Source organism: Oncorhynchus clarkii, chromosome 11 (genome assembly GCF_045791955.1).
Source record: "Oncorhynchus clarkii lewisi isolate Uvic-CL-2024 chromosome 11, UVic_Ocla_1.0, whole genome shotgun sequence".
NCBI lineage: Eukaryota > Metazoa > Chordata > Actinopteri > Salmoniformes > Salmonidae > Oncorhynchus > Oncorhynchus clarkii.
In genome coordinates this window covers 16,415,300-16,441,085 of record NC_092157.1, presented here as the reverse complement: position 1 = coordinate 16,441,085, position 25,786 = coordinate 16,415,300, and the positions used below count along the sequence as shown (strand labels likewise).

At 43.4% G+C, this 25,786-nt stretch overlaps 1 protein-coding gene across 4 annotated transcripts; it reads right to left on the bottom strand.

Annotated features, from left to right (window-relative positions):
* Nucleotides 1-1,208: 1,208 nt before the first annotated feature.
* On the bottom strand, nt 1,209-24,730 carry LOC139420282 (acyl-coenzyme A thioesterase 9, mitochondrial-like). Of its 4 annotated transcripts, none has more exons than XR_011635489.1 (16): nt 24,557-24,717; nt 9,772-9,866; nt 8,791-8,836; nt 8,474-8,644; nt 8,349-8,386; nt 8,007-8,090; nt 7,732-7,835; nt 7,582-7,655; nt 7,412-7,479; nt 7,214-7,325; nt 5,152-5,242; nt 4,970-5,055; nt 3,163-3,250; nt 2,919-3,069; nt 2,080-2,507; nt 1,209-1,995 (listed from the first exon to the last, which is right to left on the bottom strand). XR_011635489.1 is itself a non-coding variant. In XM_071170186.1 (16 exons), exons 1-16 carry the CDS (start codon nt 24,568-24,570, stop codon nt 2,449-2,451), a joined length of 1,308 nt encoding a protein of 435 aa, XP_071026287.1. In that variant the 5' UTR covers nt 24,571-24,730; the 3' UTR covers nt 1,209-2,448. The 4 variants fall into 4 exon arrangements, 3 of the variants coding, with proteins under 3 accessions (XP_071026287.1, XP_071026288.1, XP_071026289.1); XM_071170186.1 differs by adding an exon at nt 9,524-9,550 and having other exon boundaries at nt 1,209-2,507; nt 24,557-24,730; XM_071170187.1 differs by having other exon boundaries at nt 1,209-2,507.
* Nucleotides 24,731-25,786: the final 1,056 nt, after the last annotated feature.

Here is a 25,786-nt window from a genome sequence, read left to right as displayed (position 1 = left end):
TTGAAAAATGTATAATGTCCAGCTGCTGTCAGTCTCGGTAGCTACCCAGGAACTTTCTCTGTCATCAGAAGAAAATAGTTTATTCACAGATGTTCTACTTCTGTAACTCTGCTGAATCGTCGGACAGCTAGAAGGACCATTGCCCATCTGTCCCCAGTCGTTCCCTTCACCTGAGAAAGGCAAGTGAGTCCGACCTGCCATTCACCTGATCTCGGTCTCACCTGTGCACAGTATAAATTAGACTACATATGCCTACATAGAGTATGTAAGGAAGCAGGTAGCCTAGCAGTTCTTGCTTTTGTCAGCTTAATCACATCACATTGCAGTTTATACAATTAATCAATTTCATATTTTAATTAGGGGTCCTAGCATTGAAGGTGCAGGAACCCTACAATTATTGTAAACAAAGATGGCATTTCCAGACCAGTTGATGGCGCAATAGCACACTTTAGGGCTATAACTTCTGAACTGTTGACTTTGAGTCATGCAATTTGGTAAACATTATGTACATAAGGACAGTAGAATATGTTATGCAGATATTGTGACTAGATATAGTACAGCTACGACTGGTAGTTACTTTTCATAGCAGGTTAGGAGAGTAATTTAGCTAACCTTAACCTCAGTCTCCTAACCTGCTACAAAAAAGTAACTTCTGGTCGTAGATGTATTCCCCAGTCAGAACCCTATGCGGGACCATAAACAGATCATTGTGGGGCTCCGGCCTTGTACTAGGATGACCCTGGAATGCTGCTTGCAGCTTCAATGAATGTAATATCTATATATCTTTTCCGGGAGAGACTGATGTTTGTGACTCACTCCCTAGATCATCCCAGATCCAGGGGAATTATAATCCAGTATTTAGACCAGTTGATGTGAACGACTGAGTCAAACCAGAGGGATCTGCTCAATGAAGTTAAATGTTCAGAACATAACAGATAGAAATGTAATGAATAGAGCCGACATGATGTCCTTTTCTACATGACAGGCAATCATATCTGTTCTACACAATACATTTCTATCTGAACATTCTGGAACGCTGCACCCTGAACAGACTTTAGCCAACTCAACAACCTTCACTTGAAGAAAATAAAACTCTTATTTGCTCAGTCGAGTTGACTTTTAACGTGTATATGGACACTTACAACAGCTTCCTTCCTTAAAATTTTTGATAGTTGAACATGAGTAAAAGACGGATGGATACACGTGAATCACAATGAAGGATAAATATTTATTGCAAATATGTGTCATTTGTTACATAACTTTGATCGAATCGAGCAAAGATGCCACTTTCCCTTAAATAACCCATACACACCCATTCACTCGCTCTAGTGTACACACAGATGGAGATTATATCAAATAGAATATATAAAAATAAGACCTGTGATGAGTATCTGTCAAAAACAAGTTTTAAAGCTGTAAGACCGTGTAGCATGAATAACATTTTGACAAAATATAAAATCCTGTTGATGTAATCATGCTAATCAAATGGCTAGCCAGACTATTTGCATTAACCGCCTATCCTTTATTTTACGCTGCTGCTACTCGCTGTTTATTATCTATGCATAGTCACTTTACCCTTACCTACATGTATATATTACTTCCATTACCTCGACTAGCCGGTGCCCCCGCACCGGTACCCCCTTTATATAGCCTCCTTATTGTTCTTTTATTTTTTAACTTTAGTTTATTTAATCAAAAAATTATTCACTCTTATTTGTCTTAAAACTGCATTGTTGGTTAAGGGCTTGTAAGTAAGCATTTCTACACCTGTTGTATTCGGCATGTGACAAATAACATTTAATTTGATTTCATGTTGAAGATATGTAGAAAAAAAGTGATAGCACTATTGACATCTGTGTTCCCAAACCAGGATCCCAGAACGTAAACAGACTCCAGAAGAATCAACCACCAAACAGACCTATACTAGACAGACAGCATGCATATATTTAAGCAATAAGGCATAAGGGGGTGTGTTATATAGCCAATATACCACAGCTAAGGGCTGTTCTTAGGTACGAGGCATTGCGGAGTAACTGGATACAGCCCTTAGCCGTGGTATATTGGCCATATACCACAAACCCCCAAGGTGCCTTATTGCTATTATGAACTGGTTACCAGCATAATTAGAGCAGTAAAATTAAATGTTTTGTCATACCCATGGTATACGGTCTGATATACCGCGGCTGTCAGCCAATCAGCATTCAGGGCTCGAACCACCCAGTTTATAAATAAATATATATATATATATATATATTTGGTACATAGAGGTAAACAAATTAATAGATACCTTGTTATGCAAATAGACACACACATACACATACACACACACACACACACACACACACACACACACACACCGTACGGTAAGGAGGGCGGGTGCGGTGGCTGGACACTAAGGCTTTAGCAGGTAGTTGTGTTGGGTCATGGTTCGTCAGTATTCATCACGTCTCACTGAGACTCCAGGGTCTGGTTAAAGTGTCTCTTTCCATCCAGGTACAACATGGACTCTGGAGATAGACACATACGACCAATGTTAGACTGTGTGGAATCTACAGTAAAAACATTTCAATAACTTTAATCTCTTTCTGTTGGCACAAACGTTCCAGTAACAGTACTTCCGTAGCTCTGCGATGCAATGTTAGAGTTTAAAGGTCCGGGGTTAGAGGTCATACCTCGGTAGCTCTGCGGTATTATTGCTGAGTTCACGTCATGTCAGAAACTCAAACTGACATTTCCAACTTGCTTACTCGTAATATAAACAAACCAGGGTTTCCCACAAGGGAAGTATCCGAATCAACCAATATGAAGCTCTACATAAATAACGTTAATTTTAACTCAGAGGTCGCGAGTTTCCGACATGACTTAAATGCGGCATATGTTAGGGTTAGAGTTAAAAGGTCAGGGCTTAGAGGTCATACCGCCGTAGCTCTGTGGCACTATGTTGGGGACGTCTTTGTCTGTGACGAAGGTGAAGTGGAAGACATTAGTGGTGTTGTGCTGCCGGGTCAGGGGGTCAAGAACCTCTGTATGAACTCTGACCTGGATGTACTTTCCCTCTGTGTAACACACCTGGAGACAGAGAGGGGGATGTGTCAGCACTGAAATTGGAGATCATATAACACACAAATGCACATGCTTGCATGCGCACACCCACACACAAACCTGTGATGAGAGCAGGAGTAGGGAGCCAATCTCTACTGGCTTCCGGAAGAGGATATCGTCCACGGCAACCAAGTTAGGCCGACACCCCCTGGAGCAGAGCGAGAGAACACACACACAATGAGGATGCGCAAGTGTACAGTGCATTCAGAAAGTATTCAGACCCCTTGACTTTTTCCACATTTTGTTACGTTACAGCCTTATTCTAAAATGTATTAACTTGTTGTTTTCCCCCCTCATTAATCTAAACACAATACCCCATAATGTCAAAGCAAATACAGGTTTAGAAATTTTTGCAAATCTATTCAAAATAAAAAAATTGAAATATCACATTTACATAAGTATTCAGACCCTTTACTCAGTACTTTGTTTTAGAACCTTTGGCAGTGATTACAGCCTTGAGTCTTCTTGGGTATGACGTTAACAAGCTTGGCACACCTGTATTTGGGGTGTTTCTCCCATTCTTCTTTGCAGATCCTCTCAAGCTCTGTCAGGTTGGATGGGGAGCGTCGCTGCACAACTATTTTAAGGTCTCTCCAGAGATGTTCGATCGGGTTCAAGTCCGTCCTCTGGCTGGGCCACTCAAGGACATTCAGAGACCTGTCCCGAAGCCACTCCTCCATTGTCTTGGCTGTGTGCTTAGGGTCATTGTCCTGTTGGAAGGTGAACCTTCGCCCCAGTCTGAGTTCCTGAGCGCTTTGGAGCAGGTTTTCATCAAGGATCTCTCTGTACTTTGCGCTGTTCATCTTTCCTTCGATCCGGACTAGTTTCCCAGTCCCTGCCGCTGAAAAACATCCCCACAGCATGAGGCTGCCACCACAATGCTTTACCGTAGGGATGGTTTCCTCCAGAAGTGACGCTTAGCATTAAGGCCAAAGAGAATCTTGTTTCTCCTGGTCTGAGAGTCATTTAGGTGCCTTTTGGCCAACTCCAAGCGGGCCGTCATGTGCCTTTTTCTGAGGAGTTGCTTCCGTCTGACCACTCTACCATAAAGGCCTGATTGGTGGAGTACTGCAAAGATGGTTGTCCTTCTGGAAGGTTCTCCCATCTCCACAGAGGAACTATGGCGCTATGTTAGAGTGACCATCGGGGTTTTGGTCACCTACCTGACCAAGGCCCTTTTTAATTATAATTGTTTTACCTTGATTTAACTAGGCAAGTCAGTTAAGAACAAATTCTTATTTTACATTGACGGCCTACCCCAGCCAAACCCTTCCCTAACCCAGACGACTCTGGGCCAATTGTGAGCCACCCTATGGCCGGTTGCGATACAGCTCAGGATCGAACCAGGGTCTGTAGTGACACCTCTAGCACTGAGATGCAGTGCCTTAGACTGCTGCGCCACTCGGGTATTGTGTGTAGATTGATGAGGGATTTTTTTTAAATCCATTGTAGAAAAAGGCTGTAACGTAACAAAATGTGGAAAAGGGGAAGCGGTTTGAATACTTTCCCGAATGCACTGTAAGTGATGGACCGATACAAACGTAGATCTTCTCATTTGTACCCGTCCACACAACCCAGCAAACTCAAATTGGTTCTGTGAATGTTCAGGGAACGTTATTGGAACAATGATGCATGTCAAAACATTACACTAGAACTTTGAGTCTTGTGGGAATGTTCCTTGTTTGATGTTATGGGTGTTTTAAATAACATCTTCATCAACACTAACAGAACATTCCTGTAATATTTCTGCAGAATGATTTGAATTAAATCCAGACATAGTTGCTGAGGTGTGTTTAGGGTACATGTCATAACGTCACACCGTAACTGGGAATGTTCTCGGTTGCTGGGAACACATTCGCTCACTCACCCGTAGACACATGCGTTGGCCCAGCCCAGCTCGTAAGCCTTCCTCATCAGAAACCCTCCAAAGATCCTGTTAAAGATGTTCCTCTCCTGAAAACACACATCTTAGTCAGCACAAATTAGAAATGTTCCAGGTTGTAAATATCTCTGCCTCTCTCTCCCTCCTTCCTTCTCTCGCTCTCTAACCTGTGGATGGCAGATCTCCAGTCCTTTGACTTTGGCATCCTCCATCCATACTGAGTTAGGAGGCAGAACTCTGCTACGGAAACTCACTGTCCTACAGGACAACACACAGACAGACACAATCACCACACACTCACAAAATGCTTGTGCTGGATTTTATGATGTGTGTGTTCTCATCATTTAATAAGGTAACACTTGTAATTTGACAGTGAAGCAACAAAAAAATCCATAATATTTTGTACAGCTTATGATTCAGTGAGTTTGCTCTTGTATATTTTTATGCCTTACAGTCTGGCAAAAAAGTATTTAGTCAGCCACAAATTGTGCAAGTTCTCCCACTTAAAAAGGTGAGAGAGGCCTGTAATTTATCATAGGTACACTTCAACTATGACAGACAAAATTAGAAAGAAAATCACATTTATTTGCAAATTATGGTGGAAAATAAGTATTTGGTCAATAACAAAAGTTTCTCAATACTTTGTTATATACCCTTTGTTGGCAATGACAGAGGTCAAACATTTCTGTAAGTCTTCACAAGGTTTTCACACACTGTTGCTGGTATTTTGGCCCATTCCTCCATGCAGATCTCCTCTAGAGCAGTGATGTTTTGGGGCTGTTGCTGGGCAACACGGACTTTCAACTCCCTCCAAAGATTTTCTATGGGGTTGAGATCTGGAGACTGGCTAGGCCACTCCAGGACCTTGAAATGCTTCTTACGAAGCCACTCCTTCGTTGCCCGGGCGGTGTGTTTGGGATCATTGTCATGCTGAAAGACCCAGCCACGTTTCATCTTCAATGCCCTTGCTGATGGAAGTAGGTTTTCACTCAAAATCTCACGATTCATTCTTTCCTTTACACGGATCAGTTGTCCCGGTCCCTTTACAGAAAAACAGCCCCAAAGCATGATGTTTCCACCCCCATGCGTCACAGTAGGTATGGTGTTCTTTGGATGCAAGTCAGCATTCTTTGTCCTCCAAACACGACGAGTTGAGATTTTACCAAAAAGTTATATTTTGGTTTCATCTGACCATATGACATTCTCCCAATCTTCTTCTGGATCATCCAAATGCTCTCTAGCAAACTTCAGGCCTGGACAGGCCTGGCTTAAGCAGGGGGACACGTCTGGCACTGCAGGATTTGAGTCCCTGGCGGCGTAGTGTGTTACTGATGGTAGGCTTTGTTACTTTGGTCCCAGCTCTCTGCAGGTCATTCACTAGGTCCCCCCCCGTGTGGTTCTGGGATTTTTGCTCACCGTTCTTGTGATCATTTTGACCCCACCGGGTGAGATCTTGCATGGAGCCCCAGATCGAGGGAGATTATCAGTGGTCTTGTATGTCTTCCATTTCCTAATAATTGCTCCCACAGTTGATTTCTTCAAACCAAGCTGCTTACCTATTGCAGATTCAGTCTTCCCAGCCTGGTGCAGGTCTACAATTTTGTTTCTGGTGTCCTTTGACAGCTCTTTGGTCCTGGCCATAGTGGAGTTTGGAGTGTGACTGTTTGAGGTTGTGGACAGGTGTCTTTTATACTGATAACAAGTTCAAACAGGTGCCATTAATACAAGTAACGAGTGGAGGACAGAGAAGCCTCTTAAAGAAGAAGTTACAGGTTCTTTGAGAACCAGAAATCCTGCTTGTTTGTAGGTGACCAAATACTTATTTTCCACCATAATTTGCAAATAAATTTATTAAAAATCCTACAATGTGATTTTCTGGAGAAAAAAAATACTAATTTTGTCTGTCATAGTTGAAATGTATCTATGATGAAAATTACAGGCCTCTCATCTTTTTAAGTGGGAGAGGCCAATTGGTGGCTGACTAAATACTTTTTTGCCCCACTGTATATGCGTTTGTACAATGGGTCTGAAGTCAGTTAAGATTATTGCTACCTTAAATTAACTTTAATCTAATTTTAATGGGAACATCAATGTGACAACAATTTGATATGACAAAATATGACTGTAGTCATTGTGATCCGTGTGATTTAAAGATAAATTATGGAAGTTTAGTTGCTTATTGTTTACGTAAAAACAAATATTTGACGTGTGTGTGTGTTTGTGTCGTACTTGCTGTCCAGGGTGTTGAGGAACAGGCTGTGTACGATCTTCCTCTCCTCAGCAGTAGGGGCCACCTTTAGTAGAGACGCTGTACTCAGCTCTATACGACGCGTCTTATTGACTGGAGGGACACACACACACACACAAGGTAAATAACACAAACACAAACACAGTAATATATACACATAAGGATGTAGTGTGTCTTACTCTCTCCCTGGTGAAACAGTTTCTCCTCCTCAATTCCCTCTGGCTTCAGAGGGTTAACAAACGCTGCCCTGAGAGAGACAGAAACCGACAGAGAAATAGAGACATCAGTCATAGATGGATACTGTGGATGGTTGGTTGAATGGATAGATGATTGGATGGATGTTGTATACCTCTTGTTCTCAGGGTCTCTGGCCACCATAACAAACGTAGCATCCAGAACTGGAGTGTAGGCCCCACCGTGGTACTGTGCATACACACAGACATAACATCACTATTGTGGACATTAGTATATTACTGTGTGTGTGCGCGTGCGTGTATACCTGAGACATGTGCATCTTGGCTTCAATGGAGGTCTTCCCCACCCAGGTCACGTGACCAGTGAACTTGATGTCACAGTCAGGGTGGATGATTTGTTTCCTCATGTCTGTGACATCACATACAGGGGAAATAAGCCACAACTATAAAACTGCAACAGTAACAAACAATATATATTCAATGACACTAGGAAAAAGTGTCCCTGGATTAGATTTGAGAAACACTACACTGGTCTATACGGTACACCCTGGTGTTGTACCAGGACTGCTAGGTGTCATACCTATCTTATCCACCAGGGCAGTGACGATGGACAGAGGAGATCTTTGAAGTGTCTTGTTATGGGTGTGAGAGTAACAGATCAACACTGGGGGGGGAGAGATACAAAGAGAGAGAGAGAGAATAGTAATACCAGTGTAATACCATGCACCAGTGTGTTGTTGAGGTGATGATGTCGGCAGGTTAGAGCGTTGGGCCAGTAACCGAAAGGTTGCTAGATCGAATCCCAGAGCTGACAAGGTAAAAATCTGCCGTTCTGCCGTCATTGTAAATAAGCATTTGTTCTTAACTGACTTGCCTAGTTAAAGGTTAAAATAAAATAAAAAAAATGGTCATATGGTCATACCTGCTAGACTGTCCAGATCCTCCAGGATACGGCCAAACCTGGAATAGAGACAACAGACAGAGGGGGGAAGGAAGTGTGTGTGGGTGTGTGTGTTTGAGAAGAATGTGTGAGTGTGTATCTGTTACCTGACACCTTTGAGGTAGTTGAGGTATTTCTCTCTAAGGGTAGGGTCTGTGCCCAGGGGAAGGTGGGCCTCTATGTAGCTGTCCTTCATCCTGCGGACAGGAAGCTCATCCTGAGAACCAGCCAGCTGATTGGACAATGACAAACGGTCAGCTAGCGCCTGCTGGTGGTCTCTACAGGATGGGAGATAGCGAGAGATACATCAGGAATGAGCTGTGAGTTTAACAAGGTCATACATCTATAACAAGTAAACACAGGCCTTCCTGTCATGGTATGAATATCTCAATACAAAGTAGCTTTTCTGGTTCTGTTACCGTACCTCCAGTTAGTGGATGCTCCCACAATCTCTCTCAGCCTGTTGCGCACTGAAAAACAACCACACAGTTGATCAGCTCTCAGTGTGTGTGTGTGTGTACTGATTCTGTGCTCAGAACAGAATGTGCAATGGGAATCATATGATCTCAGACAGAATGACAGCAGCAAGCTACAGAGTACTAGTGAGGTCTGGGTAGGATACACAATATCAGCTCCACTGTTGTTCCAGCTAGCACATGGAGCCACTGAGTGGCTTTGCCCTGCAGCTCGAGGGTGTACGCGCAATGCAGAGAAATCACTAGTGCACTGACAACGTAATACGGTGTCATTTGAGATTTGCCTATTGATTTGTGGCCCACCTGACTGGCGTCGCTGTGATGTCATAATGTTGAGACAATATGAAACAAGACACTTGAGAGAGAGAGATGACCAAGACAGGTCCGTATACTATAGAATAGGGTACAGCAGCATCGTTAAGAGGTGCCCGCCACTGCCACAGGCCAGGGGTGCATTCATAGTTCAGTCTGTAAGAAATGGAAGAGAGAAACAAGGCCGTACAACCAGCTCAACAGACCACAGGGTGCTGGATAGAGATAGAGAAATAGAGAGAATGCGTTAAAGGCAGTGTGTTTTAGAGACAATGAGCTAAAATACATGCAGGCAGGATTAAGTTGAATTTAGACTGAATTAAGTAAGTGTTTTATACAATTAGGATTCAGGGTTGGTTACCAACACACCATTGGACATTAGCAAGTGAGCATTTCCTGTGGAGAGTGGAGACACAAAACAAGTAATGGGTTAGAGGTCAGGAGACTAGATGGAGTCTCAATGTCCTCTAGTCTTGTCATCATACCCAAAGAGTAGTAAAAATTAAGTTCATAACAGTGAGTCAGTTAATCAAATAATCAATTAACAAACCAATATATAAATATATATATATTTTTATATATAAATCAGTCAGTCAGTCAGTTGTATATGGCCTTACCCTCAGACATGTCCGGGGCCTTCCCCTGCAAAGACACAGGCCCCCGGGAGAACGTCCTGGTTGTCAGGGACGCCACCGACCTTAGGAACCGGAACCTGTGGAATGGAAGGAAGAAACACTGACATGTCAACACAGCAAGCCCACAACATTCACACTCAAGGTTCCAATTACTACAGATTCATCGTGGAAACCTATTAATAAATGTGTCTGGGAATTTCAGATGTCAGTCAAGTCCCTGGCACATAGCCCACTGAGTTTGGACAGCACATTCCAGCACAGTACAGAACAGCACAGTGGACCTCAGTACAGTAGAGTTCACAACTCAATCACTGGTTGAAGAGTGTTTTCTGCCCCTCCCAAAATATTGAATTTGTAGATAACTGGCCCTCTTTCTGGGACTCCCCCACAAACAGGACCAAGCCCTGCCTGCTGAGGAGTGACGGAATCCATCCAAGCTGGAGGGGTGCTCTCATCTATCAACATAGACAGGGCTCTGCCAGCCTGCAAGCTAAGTGGAGTCTGCCACTATCACTGTCAGTGTAGTCAGCTCAGCTTTCCCGCTGAGACCGTGTCTGTGCCTCGATCTAGGTCGGGCTGAACTAAAAACATGGCAGCGTACGCCTTAGCAAACTCACTGGAGTAAAGACCTCCTCCATTCCTGTCATTATTGAAAGAGATTGTGATAATATCTCACATCCCAAAATATAACTACTTCATGTTAGATCCCTCACTTCCAAGGCAGTCATCGTCAATGAACTAATCACTGATCATAACCTTGATGTGACTGACTGAAACATGGCTCAAGCCTGATTTATTTACTGTGTTAAATGAGGCCTCTCCTCCTGGTTACATTGGTGACCATATCCCCGCGCATCCCGCAAAGGTGTTGCTAACATTTACAACAGCAAACTTCAATATACCCTTTTTTTTCATATTTTGAGCTTCTAGTCATAAAATCTATGCAGCATACTCAATAACGTTTTATAGCTACTGTTTACAGGCATCCTGGGCCATATACAGCGTTCCTCACTGAGTTCTCTGAATTCCTATCGGACCTTTTAGTCATGGCGAATAATATTCACATTTTTGGTGACTTCAATATTCACATGGAAAAGGCCACAGATGCACTCAAAGGCTTTCGGAGCCATCATCGACTCAGTGGGTTTTGTACAACATTTCTCCAGACCTACGCATTGCCACAGTCATACCCTGGATCTAAACTCAGCAACAACAAAAAAAACTCCCCTTTTCAGGACCCTGTCTTTCAAAGATAATTCGTAAAAATCCAAATAACTTCACAGATCTTCAATGTAAAGGGTTTAAACACTGTTTCCCATGCTTGTTCAATGAACCATAAGCAATTAATGAACATTCACCTGTGGAACGGTCGTTAAGACACTAACAGCTTACAGACGGTAGGCAATTAAGGTCACAGTTATGAAAACTTAGGACACTAAAGAGGCCTTTCAACTGACTCTGAAAAACACCAAAAGAAAGATGCCCAGGGTCCCTGCTCATCTGCATGAACGTGCCTTAGGCATGCTGCAAGGAGGTATGAGGACTGCAGATGTGGCGGTGGGAAATAAATTGCAATGTCGGTACTGTGAGATGCCTAAGACAGGATCGTGGCAGACCCCTTGTAACACCTGCACAGGATCGGTACAGCCAAACATCACACCTGCGGGACAGGTACAGGATGGCAACAACTGCCCGAGTTACACCAAGAAAGCACAATCCCTCCATCGGTGCTCAGACTGTCCGTAATAGGCTGAGAGAGGCTGGACTGAGGGCATGTAGGCCTGTTGTAAGGCAGGTCCTCACCAGACATCACCGGCAACAACATCACCTATGGGCACAAACCCACCGTCGCTGGACCAGACAGGACTGGCAAAAAGTGCTCTTCAATGACGAGTCGCGGTTTTGTCTCACCATGGGTGATGGTTGGATTCGCGTTTATCGTCGAAGGAATGAGCGTTACACCGAGGCCTGTACTCTGGAGCGGGATCGATTTGGAGGTGGAGGGTCCGTTATGTTCTGGAGCGGTGTGTCACAGCATCATCGGACTGAGCTTGTTGTCATTGCAGGCAATCTGTGAGGGTTAAGGCCATTCTACCCAGAAATGTCCGGGAACTTGCAGGTGCCTTGGTGAAAGAGTGGGGTAACATCTCACAGCAAGAATTGGCAAATCTGGTGCAATCCATGAAGAGGAGATGCATTGCAGTACTTAATGCAGCTGGTGGCCACACCAGATACTGACTGTTACTTTTGATTTTGACCCCCCCTTTATTCAGGGACACATTATTCCATTTCTGTTAGTCACATGTCTGTGGAAATTGTTCAGTTTATGTCTTAGTTGTTGAATTTTGTTATGTTCATACAAATATTTATACATGTTAAATTTGCTGAAAATAAACGCAGTTGACAGCTCCCTGGTATACAGAAAATACCCGAGCCCTGAAGCAAGCTTCCTGAAAATTGGAACGGAAATGGCGCTCCATGATACTGGAAACCTTCCAAGCTAGTCGGAATATGTAATATTGAAGAGTCCTCACTGCTGCTCGATCAGCCTACTTTTCCAACCTAATTGAGAAAAACAAAAACAATCCTAAATGTATTTTTGATACTGTCGCCAAGCTAACTTGGTCTTTACTACAGCAGTTTTGAATTCATATATATATATTTTTTCCTTTATTTAACTAGTCAAGTCAATTAAGAACAAATTCTTATTTACAATGACGGCCTACCGGGGAACAGTGGGTTAACTGCCTTGTTCAGGGGCAGAACGACAGATTTTTACTAGAGGTCGACCAATTATGATTTTTCAATGCCGATACCGATTATTGGAGGACCCCCAAAAAAGCTGATACCGATTAATCGGACGATTTTTATATACACTGCTCAAAATAAAGGGAACACTAAAATAACACATCATAGATCTGAATGAATGAAATATTCTTATTAAATAATTTTTTCTTTACATAGTTGAATGTGCTGACAACAAAATCACACAAAAATGATCAATGGAAATCAAATTTATCAACCCATGGAGGTCTGGATTTGGAGTGACACTCAAAATTAAAGTGCAAGGATCTCCTCCCAGACCTGGACTAAAGCATCCGCCAACTCCTGGACAGTCTGTGGTGCAACGTGGCGTTGGTGGATGGAGCGAGACATGATGTCCCAGATGTGCTCAATTGGATTCAGGTCTGGGGAACGGGCGGGCCAGTCCATAGCATCAATGCCTTCCTCTTGTAGGAACTGCTGACACACTCCAGCCACGAAGTCTAGCATTGTCTTGCATTAGGAGGAACCCAAGGTCAACCGCACCAGCATATGGTCTCACAAGGGGTCTGAGGATCTCATCTCGGTACCCAAAGGCAGCCAGGCTACCTCTGGCGAGCACATGGAGGTTGTCAGTAAAGGACATTGTCACTCTTCTTCATCTCTTCAGAATGCTGTGCGGCCCCCAAAGAAATGCCACCCCACACCATGACTGACCCACCGCCAAACCGGTCATGCTGGAGGATGTTGCAGGCAGCAGAACGTTCTCCACGGCGTCTCCAGACTCTGTCACATGTGCTCAGTGTGAACCTGCTTTCATCTGTGAAGAGCACAGGGCGCCAGTGGCGAATTTGCCAATCTTGGTGTTCTCTGGCAAATGCCAAATGTCCTGCACGGTGTTGGGCTGTAAGCCCAACCCCCACCTGTGGACGTCGGGCCCTCATACCACCCTCATGGAGTCTGTTTCTGACCGTTTGAGCAGACACATGCACATTTGTGGCCTGCTGGAGGTCATTTTGCAGGGCTCTGGCAGTGCTCCTCCTTGCACAAAGGCGGAGATAGCGGTCCTGCTGCTGGGTTGTTGCCCTCCTACGGCCTCCTCCACGTCTCCTGATGTACTGGCCTGTCTCCTGGTAGCGCCTCCATGCTCTGGACACTACGCTGACAGACAAAACTTCTTGCCACAGCTCTCATTGATGTTCCATCCTGGATGAGCTGCACTACCTGAGCCACTTGTGTGGGTTGTAGACTCCGTCTCATGCTACCACTAGAGTGAAAGCACCGCCAGCATTAAAAAGTGACCAAAACATCAGCCAGGAAGAATAGGAACTGAGAAGTGGTCTGTGGTCACCACCTGCAGAACCACTCCTTTATTGGGGGTGTCTTGCTAATTGCCTATAATTTCCACCTGTTGTCTATTCCATTTGCACAACAGCATGTGAAATGTATTGTCAATCAGTGTTGCTTCCTAGGTGGACAGTTTGATTTCACAGAAGTGTGATTGACTTGGAATTACATTGTGTTGTTTAAGTGTTCCCTTTATTTTCTTGAGCAGTATATATATATATATATATATATATATATATATATATATATATATATATATATATATATATATATATATATATATATATATATATATATGATATATATATATATATATATGATATATATATGATATATATGATTACCGATTGTTATGAAAACTTGAAAATCGGCCCTAATTAAATCGGCCATTCCGATTAATCGGTCGACCTCTAATTTTTACCTTGTTAGCTCTGGGATTTGATCCAGCAAACTTTCGGTTACTGGCCCAACGCTCTAACCATTTGGCTACCTGCCACCCCATTCATGAACGTCTTCAATGAAAATATCATGATCATTAGAAAGCAAATGACTCCTCTTTGAATCGGCATATTACTCCAGAACTCAGTTGTCCTGAGTCTGCACAGAACTGCCAGGACCTAAGGTCAATGGAGACACTCAAGTTATTTAATCCTGTATCTCTCGACACATTCACGAAAATAGTCATGGCCTGTAAGCCTTCCAGCTGCCTACTACTGAAAGAGCTACTTCCTGTGCTTGGCCTTCCTATGTTGAACGTAATAAATGTCTCCCTATCCTCTGGATGTGTACCAAACTCACTAAAAGTGGCAGTAATAATGCCACTCTTGAAAAAGTCCAACTTTGACCCAGATTTGTATTTTATTTTTATAAGCAGACCCTATGAGCTGAACATAACAATATGCCAGTGGAAGGAGACCCTATGAGCTGAACATAACAATATGCCAGTGGAAGGAGACCCTATGAGCTGAACATAACAATATGCCAGTGGAAGCAGACCCTATGAGCTGAACATAACAATATGCCAGTGGAAGCAGACCCTATGAGCTGAACATAACAATATGCCAGTGGAAGGAGACCCTATGAGCTGAACATAACAATATGCCAGTGGAAGGAGACCCTATGAGCTGAACATAATAATATGCCAGTGGAAGGAGACCCTATGAGCTGAACATAACAATATGCCAGTGGAAGGAGACCCTATGAGCTGAACATAACAATATGCCAGTGGAAGCAGACCCTATGAGCTGAACATAACAATATGCCAGTGGAAGGAGACCCTATGAGCTGAACATAACAATATGCCAGTGGAAGGAGACCCTATGAGCTGAACATAACAATATGCCAGTGGAAGGAGACCCTATGAGCTGAACATAACAATATGCCAGTGGAAGGAGACCCTATGAGCTGAACATAACAATATGCCAGTGGAAGCAGAGACCCTATGAGCTGAACATAACAATATGCCAGTGGAAGGAGACCCTATGAGCTGAACATAACAATATGCCAGTGGAAGGAGACCCTATGAGCTGAACATAATAATATGCCAGTGGAAGGAGACCCTATGAGCTGAACATAACAATATGCCAGTGGAAGGAGACCCTATGAGCTGAACATAACAATATGCCAGTGGAAGCAGACCCTATGAGCTGAACATAACAATATGAGTGGAAGGAGACCCTATGAGCTGAACATAACAATATGCCAGTGGAAGGAGACCCTATGAGCTGAACATAACAATATGCCAGTGGAAGGAGACCCTATGAGCTGAACATAACAATATGCCAGTGGAAGCAGACCCTATGAGCTGAACATAACAATATGCCAGTGGAAGGAGACCCTATGAGCTGAACATAACAATATGCCAGTGGAAGCATGAGTGGAAGGAGACCATAACAATATGCCAGTGGAAGCAGACCCTATGAGCTGAAAATAACAATATGCCAGTGGAAGGAGACCCTATGAGCTGAACATAACAATATGCCAGTGGAAGGAGACCCTATGAGCTGAACATAACAATATGCCAGTGGAAGGAGACCCTATGAGCTGAACATAACAATATGCCAGTGGAAGGAGACCCTATGAGCTGAACATAACAATATGCCAGTGGAAGGAGACCCTATGAGCTGAACATAACAATATGCCAGTGGAAGGAGACCCTATGAGCTGAACATAACAATATGCCAGTGGAAGGAGACCCTATGAGCTGAACATAACAATATGCCAGTGGAAGGAGACCCTATGAGCTGAACATAACAATATGCCAGTGGAAGGAGACCCTATGAGCTGAACATAACATTTTTTATATAACCTTTATTTAACTAGGCTTTATTTAAATATGTCAGTGGAAGGGAGGACAGTAGCAGGAGACCCTATGAGCTGAACATAACAGTATGCCAGTGAAAGGGAGGAGAGTAGAATTCAGTTGCAGTCATTTTGTTACTGATTTTTTGGTCACTGTTAAAGATTTGGTAACACATTTATTAAGTGATTGAAATGTGTCAATCATAAACCAAATGATCAGTAAAAAATAAAAACAATAGCTAATTGGTAGGTCTACCTTTACCTGTTACTTCTGTGAACTTATATTATCCTCCCTCCTCGTGAGGGAGAGAAATGCGAAAATATCTTAAAGATATGTGGGTTTTTGTTAACAGAATGACAAGAATGGCGCCGGAAGAAATGGCAGCAGTTTTACGGCCGCCCAACCAATTGTGCTATTATGTGTTTTTTTGCGTTATTTGTAACTTATTTTGTACATGTTTCTGCAACCGTATCTTATGGCAAAAAAAGAGCTTCTGGATATCAGGACAGCGATCACTCACCTCGGATTAGACAAAGAGCTTCTGGATATCAGGACAGCGATCACTCACCTCGGATTAGACAAAGAGCTTCTGGATATCAGGACAGCGATCACTCACCTCGGATTAGACAAAGAGCTTCTGGATATCTGGACAGCGATCACTCACCTCGGATTAGACAAAGATTTTTTCTTCAACAAACAAGATGCACAAGACATCCTCCAAACACCCGGCAGGGCTGACATCCACGTTATTTGCAAGAGGAAGCGACGCAGGTACAGAGGACAAAGAGCCGGATGCCTGGTCAGGACCCGAAAAAGGTCCTGAATGACGACATGGATATTCAGCTAGCGGAACACACGCTGAACCGGCAAGATAGAACAGCGCACTCCGGTAAGACGAGAGGGGCGGTCTGTGCATATTTGTAAACAACAGCTGGTGCACGAAATCTAAAGAAGTCTCTAGATTTTGCTCACCTGAAGTAGAGTATATTGTTATAAATTGCAGGCCACACTACTTGCCTAGAGAGTTTTCAGCTATACTTTTCGTGGCTGTTTATTTACCACCACAGACAGATGCTGGCACGAAGACTGCACTCAGTGAGCTGTATAAGGAAATAAGCAAACAGGAAACCCCTCACCCAGAGGCAGCGCTCCTAGTGGCCGGAGACTTTAATGCAGGGAAACTTAAATCAGTTCTACCAAATGTCCATCAACATGTTAAATGTTCAACCAAAAGGAAAGAAATCCTAGACCACCTTTACTACACACACAGAGACGCATACAAAGCTCTCCCTCCATTTGGTAAATCCGACCACAACTCTATCCTCCTGATTCCTGCTTACAAGCAAAAATTAAAGCAGGAAGCACCAGTCACTCGGTCTATAAAAAAGTGGTCAGATGAAGCAGATGCTAAACTACAGGACTGTTTTGCTATCACAGACTGGAACATGTTCCGGGATTCTTCCGATGGCATTGAGGAGTAGTCACACCACATCAGTCACTGGCTTCATCAATAAGTGCATCGAGGACGTCGTCCCCACAGTGACTGTACGTACATACCCCAACCAAAAGCCATGGATTACAGGCAACATTCGCACTGAGCTAAAGGGTAGAGCTGCCGCTTTCAAGGTGTGGGACTCTAACCCGGAAGCTTACAAAAAAATCCTGCTATGCCCTGTGACGAACCATCAAACAGGCAAAGCGTCAATACAGGGCTAAGATTGAATTTTACTACACCAGCTCTGATGCTCATCTTATGTGTCAGGGCTTGCAAACTATTACAGACTACAAAGGGAAGCACAGCCACGAGCTGCCCAGTGACACAAGCCTACCAGACGAGATAAATCACTTCTATGCTCGCTTCGAGGCAAGCAACACTGAGGCATGCATGAGAGCATCAGCTGTTGCAGGCAACTGTGTGATCACGCTCTCTGTAGCCGACGTGAGCAAGACCTTTAAACAGGTCAACATACACAAGGCTGCAGGCCCAGACGGATTACCAGGACGTGTGCGTCGGGCATGTTCTGACCAACTGGCAGGTGTCTTCACTGACATTTTCAACATGTCCCTGATTAAGTCTGTAATACCAACATGTTTCAAGCAGACCACCATAGTCGCTGTGCCCAAGAACACAAAGGCAACCTGCCTAAATGACTACAGACCCGTAGCACTCACGTCCATAGCCATGAAGTGCTTTGAAAGGTTGGTAATGGCTCAGATCAACACCATTATCCCAGAAACCCTAGACCCACTCCAATTTCCATACCGCCCAAACAGATCCACAGATGATGCAATCTCTACTGCACTCCACACTGCCCTTTCCCACCTGAACAAAAGGAACACTTACGTGAGGATGCTACTCATTGACTACAGCTCAGCGTTCAACACCATAGTGCCCTCAAAGCTCATTACTAAGCTAAGGATCCTGGGACTAAACACCTCCCTCTGCAACTGGAACATTTGAACATCTTGGCCATGTTCTGTTATAATCTCCACCCGGCACAGCAAGAAGAGGACTGGGCACCCCTCATAGCCTGGTTCCTCTCTAGGTTTCTTCCTAGGTTTTGGCCTTTCTAGGGAGCTTTTCCTAGCCACCGTGCTTCTACACCTGCATTGCTTGCTGTTTGGGGTTTTAGGCTAGGTTTCTGTACAGCACTTTGATATATCAGCTGATGTAAGAAGGGCTATATAAATACATTTGATTTGGTAGGCCTGATCACTGACAACGACGAGACAGCCTATATGGAGGAAGTCAGCGACCTGGCTGGGTGGTGCCAGAATAACAACCTATCCCTCAACGTAACCAAGACTAAGGAGATTACTGTTGACTACAGGAAAAGGAGGACCGAGCACACCCCCATTCTCATCGACGGGGCTGTAGTGGAGCCGGTTGAGAGCTTCAAGTTCCTTGGTGTCCACATCAACAACAAACTATAATGGTCCAAACACACCAAGACAGTCGTGAAGAGGGCACGACAAAGCCTATTCCCCCTCAGGAAACTAAAAAGATTTGGCATGGGTCCTGAGATCCTCAACAGGATCTACAGCTGCAACATCGAGAGCATCCTGACTGGTTGCATCACTGCCTGGTACGGCAACTGCTCGGCCTCTGACCGCAAGGCACTACAGAGGGTAGTGCGTATGGCCCAGTACATCACTGGGGCTAAGCTGCCTGCCATCCAGGACCTCTACACCAGGCGGTGTCAGAGAAAGGCCCTAAAAATTGTCAAAGACCCCAGCCACCCCAGTCATAGACCGTTCTCTCTACTACCGCATGGCAAGCGGTACTAGAGTGCCAAGTCTAGGACAAAAAGGCTTCTCAACAGTTTTTACCCCCAAGCCATAAGACTCCTGAACAGGTCATTATTTTTTTTCACCTTTATTTAACCAGGTAGGCTAGTTGAGAACAAGTTCTCATTTGCAACTGTGACCTGGCCAAGATAAAGCATAGCAGTGTGAACAGACAACACAGAGTTACACATGGAGTAAACAATTAACAAGTCAATAACACAGTAGAAAAAAAAGAGAGTCTATATACATTGTGTGCAAAACGCATGAGGAGGTAGACGAATAATTCCAATTTTGCAGATTAACACTGGAGTGATAAATGATCAGATGGTCATGTACAGGTAGAGATATTGGTGTGCAAAAGAGCAGAAAAGTGAATAAATAAAAACAGTATGGGGATGAGGTAGGTAAAATTGGGTGGGCTATTTACCGATCGACTATGTACAGCTGCAGCGATCGGTTAGCTGCTCAGATAGCAGATGTTTGAAATTGGTGAGGGAGATAAAAGTCTCCAACTTCAGCGATTTTTGCAATTCGTTCCAGTCACAGGCAGCAGAGAACTGGAACAAAAGGCGGCCAAATGAGATGTTGACTTTAGGGATGATCAGTGAGATACACCTGCTGGAGCGCGTGCTACGGGTGGGTGTTGCCATCGTGACCAGTGAACTGAGATAAGGCGGAGCTTTACCTAGCATGGACTTGTAGATGACCTGGAGCCAGTGGGTCTGGCGACGAATATGTAGCGAGGGCCAGCCGACTAGAGCATACAGGTCGCAGTGGTGGGTGGTATAAGGTGCTTTAGTAACAAAACGGATGGCACTGTGATAAACTGCATCCAGTTTGCTGAGTAGAGTGTTGGAAGCTATTTTGTAGATGACATTGCCGAAGTCAAGGATCGGTAGGATAGTCAGTTTTACTAGGGTAAGTTTGGCGGCGTGAGTGAAGGAGGCTTTGTTGCGGAATAGAAAGCCGACTCTAGATTTGATTTTAGATTGGAGATGTTTGATATGAGTCTGGAGGGAGAGTTTACAGTCTAGCCAAACACCTAGGTACTTATAGATGTCCACATATTCTAGGTCGGAACCATCCAGGGTGGTGATGCTAGTCGGGCGTGCGGGTGCAGGCAGCGAACGGTTGAAAAGCATGCATTTGGTTTTACTAGCGTTTAAGAGCAGTTGGAGGCCACGGAAGGAGTGTTGTATGGCATTGAAACTCGTTTGGAGGTTAGATAGCACAGTGTCCAAGGACGGGCCGGAAGTATACAGAATGGTGTCGTCTGCGTAGAGGTGGATCAGGGAATCGCCCGCAGCAAGAGCAACATCATTGATATATACAGAGAAAAGAGTCGGCCCGAGAATTGAACCCTGTGGCACCCCCATAGAGACTGCCAGAGGACCGGACAGTATGCCCTCCGATTTGACACACTGAACTCTGTCTGCAAAGTAGTTGGTGAACCAGGCAAGGCAGTCATCAGAAAAACCTAGGCTACTGAGTCTGCCGATAAGAATATGGTGATTGACAGAGTCGAAAGACTTGGCAAGGTCGATGAAGACGGCTGCACAGTACTGTATTTTATCGATGGCGGTTATGATATCGTTTAGTACCTTGAGCGTGGCTGAGGTGCACCCGTGACCGGCTCGGAAACCAGATTGCACAGCGGAGAAGGTACGGTGGGATTCGAGATGGTCAGTGACCTGTTTGTTGACTTGGCTTTCAAAGACCTTAGATAGGCAGGGCAGGATGGATATAGGTCTGTAACAGTTTGGGTCCAGGGTTTCTCCCCCTTTGAAGAGGGGGATGACTGCGGCAGCTTTCCAATCCTTGGGGATCTCAGACGATATGAAAGAGAGGTTGAACAGGCTGGTAATAGGGGTTGCGACAATGGCGGCGGATAGTTTCAGAAATAGAGGGTCCAGATTGTCAAGCCCAGCTGATTTGTACGGGTCCAGGTTTTTTTTTATTTTTTATTTTACCTTTATTTAACCAGGCAAGTCAGTTAAGAACAAATTCTTATTTTCAATGACGGCCTGGGAACAGTGGGTTAACTGCCTGTTCAGGGGCAGAACGACAGATTTGTACCTTGTCAGCTCGGGGGTTTGAACTCGCAACCTTCCGGTTACTAGTCCAACGCTCTAACCACTAGGCTACCCTGCCGCCCCGTTTTGCAGCTCTTTCAGAACATCTGCTATCTGGATTTGGGTAAAGGAGAACCTGGAGAGGCTTGGGCGAGTAGCTGCGGGGGGGGGGGGGGGGGGGGGCGGAGCTGTTGGCCGAGGTTGGAGTAGCCAGGAGGAAGGCATGACCAGCCGTTGAGAAATGCTTGTTGAAGTTTTCGATAATCATGGATTTATCGGTGGTGACCGTGTTACCTAGCCTCAGTGGCCTCAAATGGCCACTGAGGCTAGCTGGACTATTTGCATTGTATGTCCCCCCCCCCCCCCCCCCCAACCCCTCTTTTTACGCCCCGGCTACTCTCTGTTTATCATATATGCATAGTTACTTTAACTATACATTCATGTACATACTACCTCAATTGGGCCGACCAACCAGTGCTCCCGCACAGTGGCTAACCGGGCTATCTGCATTGTGTCCCACCCACCACCCCCTCTTTTACGCTACTGCTACTCTCTGTTCATCATATATGCATAGTCACTTTAACCATATCTACATGTACATACTACCTCAATCAGCCTGACTAACCGGTGTCTGTGTGTAGCCTCGCTACTTTTATAGCCTCGCTACTGTACATAGCGTGCCTTTTTACTGTTGTTTTATTTTCTTTACCTACCTATTGTTCACCTAATACATTTTTTGCACTATTGGTTAGAGCCTGTAAGTAAGCATTTCACTGTAAGGTCTACACTTGTTCTATTCAGCGCACGTGACAAATAAACTTTGATTTGAAGACACTAGGCGATATTTCTTAAAAGGTCCTGAACAGTCATTCTGATCATGTAAAATTGCCTTTTGGGTGACTAAAATATCCCCCATAATATTATGAGTAACTAAATATCAGCCATAATAACAGCTCTTTGAAGCGCCTATGTCAAGAAACTTGGATGCAGTGAGCAGGGTTGTTTCAGGCTGGCTGAAGACCTAGCTAGCCAGTAAGTAGCTAACACCAGACACAGATGAAAGTGGAAACATAAGTATATTTGCCATAGATTAATAATGTAAACTTTTAATTATATATTTCCTGACACTATATAGTCAAATGTATACACCAGCAAAGTAGCTATCTAGCTACAGAACCTTTGGAAAGTATTCAGACTAGAGGTCGACCGATTATGATTTTTCAACGCCGATACCGATTATTGGAGGACCAAAAAAGCCGATACCGATTAATCGGCCAATTTTTTTAGATATTTTTTTATTTGTAATGACAATTACAACAATACTGAATGAACACTTATTTTAACTTAATATAATACATCAATAAAATCAATTTAGCCTCAAGTAAATAATGAAACATGTTCAATTTGGTTTAAATAATGCAAAAACAAAGTGTTGGAGAAGAAAGTAAAAGTGCAATATGTGCTATGTAAGAAAGCTAACGTTTCAGTTCCTTGCTCAGAACATGAGAACATATGAAAGCTGGTGGTTCCTTTTAACATGATTCTTCAATATTCCCAGGTAATAAGTTTTAGGTTGTAGTTATTATAGGACTATTTCCCTCTATACCATTTGTATTTCATCAACCTTTGACTATTGGATGTTCTTATAGGCACTTTAGTATTGCAAGTGTAACAGTATAGCTTCCGTCCCTCTCCTCGCTCCTCCCTGGGCTCGAACCAGCAACAAAACGACAACAGCCACCATCGAAGCAGCATTACCCATGCAGAGCAAGGGGAACAACCACTCCAAGGCAGTTGTTCCCCTTGGTACAGTATCGGCGTTGAAAAATCATAATCGGTCGACCTCTAATATGGACAGGAGTCTGCCTTTCCAAATCCTGTCCAATCAATTTAACTTACCACAGGCAGACTCCAATCAAGTTGTAGAAACATCTCAAGGATGATCAATGGAAACAGGATGCACCTGAGCTCAATTTCAAGTCTCATAGCAAAGGGTCTCAATACTTATGTAAATAAGGTATTTCTGTTTTTATATTGTTATTACATTTGCAAACATTTCTAAAAACCTGTTTTCGCTTTGTCATTATGGGCTATTGTGTGTAGATTGAGGGGGGAAATGATTTAATCAACTTTAGAATAAGGCTGTAGCGTAACAAAATGTGGAAAAGGGTAAGGGGTCTGAATACTTTCCCAAATGCACTGTATATAAACCACGTCCCTCTGAAAACATACCTTCTCTTATGTTGGAACTTTAAATTAGGTAAGAGCATATCATGATACCATTGGTGTATTAAAATAAGAGTTAGGGTGATGTCACCCTATTCCCTTCATGATCCATGCTCCTGAATCCTATTCCCTTAATGATCCAGGCTCCTGAATCCTATTCCCTTAATGATCCAGGCTCCTGAATCCTATTCCCTTAATGATCCAGGTTCCTGAATCCAAGTGTATAACATGAGGGAGGGAAGCAATAACTTTATGATGTAGAAGCAACAATACTTTGTCATCATACTTTTATCTAGTTTCATCCAAATATAATCAAATTTCACAAAAAAACATGATTTTAACTGTTCATTACCTAGAAAATGATTTCTGCAAAACTTAATATAAATGATGAAATTAGTTGTCAAGGGTCTTTACAGGATTGTATTTTTATGTATTTCTAATAGATCTTTTCTAAGACCTCTTTTCCATATGTTTGACCAGAAATCAAAGCCGTTGCTTATTACACATTTTTGGGATGAAAAATTATTAGAAAATGCATATATGCCTTCTTTTTTCAAAAACATACTCAGCGTTCATTTTACACCAATTTTTATACGCTCCTTTGAACTTCACGTTAGAGCTCATTGTGTTTTTTTTGTTGTTTTTTTACAAAGAAATGCCTTTTAACTAGCTAACGCTACTACATTAGCAAACTATCGTTAGCTAACTAGCTTTACCATTTCTGTGAAATCGACTGGTTTAGCTAGCTCTTCTACACCCTCACACTCACCCCGGTGACAGCATTTCCGTGTGCTATATGAAGATGTTTGAGAAGTTAGCTGTAATTTGCTAAATACCGAAATACAACTCCAAAACGGGGGGACAGATTAAGCTAATTATACAAAGAATGACAACACTGAAATTGTAGATGATTTCCTGTGGACATTTGCCCTTGCCTGTACGTACCGTATTACTAAAAACAAGTGCGCAATTATTTTGCGGATATAATGGATGGCGTAAAAGCGTTCATCAATTCACTCTCAAATTCATAAACAGAGCTATGGATGCAAGGACTTACCATTAAAGATATGTTTTATTTTGTTTTAAGCATTGAGGCTATGTTTGTTAACAATTGTTAAAAAAACAATGGAGAAAAATAAGCTTATATCTTGGGTTGTGATGGGGTACCAGTTTAACTTAAAGCTCATGAGGCATTTATAAGTTATATTCTGCTAGAATCAATGGGTATATTCCATATATATTACTTAAACGTTCAAAAATGTATGTACAAATGGCAGATTGCCCCTTTAACCTCCCTGTATGTGAGTGCATATGGCCTCCGCCAAGAGGTCAGCAACTTTATGACACAGCTTCCCTGTAACTGCAGTTCCACTGATTCAAGCCCCTCTGTCTCTTCTCCTTTAGATAGGGCCCAGTTTGAGAGGAACATTAGACCTCTGTTGGCTCCGTCACATACTTTATTTGTTATTACCATTTACAGCTCCTCATTATGCCTGCGTCATGATGAGGCCTTTGTCATTAATAGTAGTATTCCACATTCAATTAGCTATTCTGGGCTGTAACATGGAAAACCCCACATTCCAATCCACACTCTCACCTGTGAGGGTCAGTGGAGGAGGGGCTGGGGGGCAAGGTGAGAGAGAACAAAGTTGTTAGATTTCTGAAGAGAGTACTAATTTTACTGTCCCCACTACAATAACCCTGAAGAAGGCACAGTGATGCCGAAACGTTGGTGATTTACCCAATAAATTACTACGAGTTTTTATATAGAGTGTGCGACTCTCTGTTATTTTTATACCCACAACAAACATATTTAAATATATGTACTTTTGTCCTTGATACATTTAATTGAAATACTGTAGAATTCCATTCATTCCTATGGAGGACTGCTCCTACTAGCACCAGCAATCCAGGGCCTATATAAAAGTAACTGGTCGTGCTGCACTGGCTACAATCCAGTAATTACTGGATAGGCTACTGAGCCTGTTATTATCGGCCA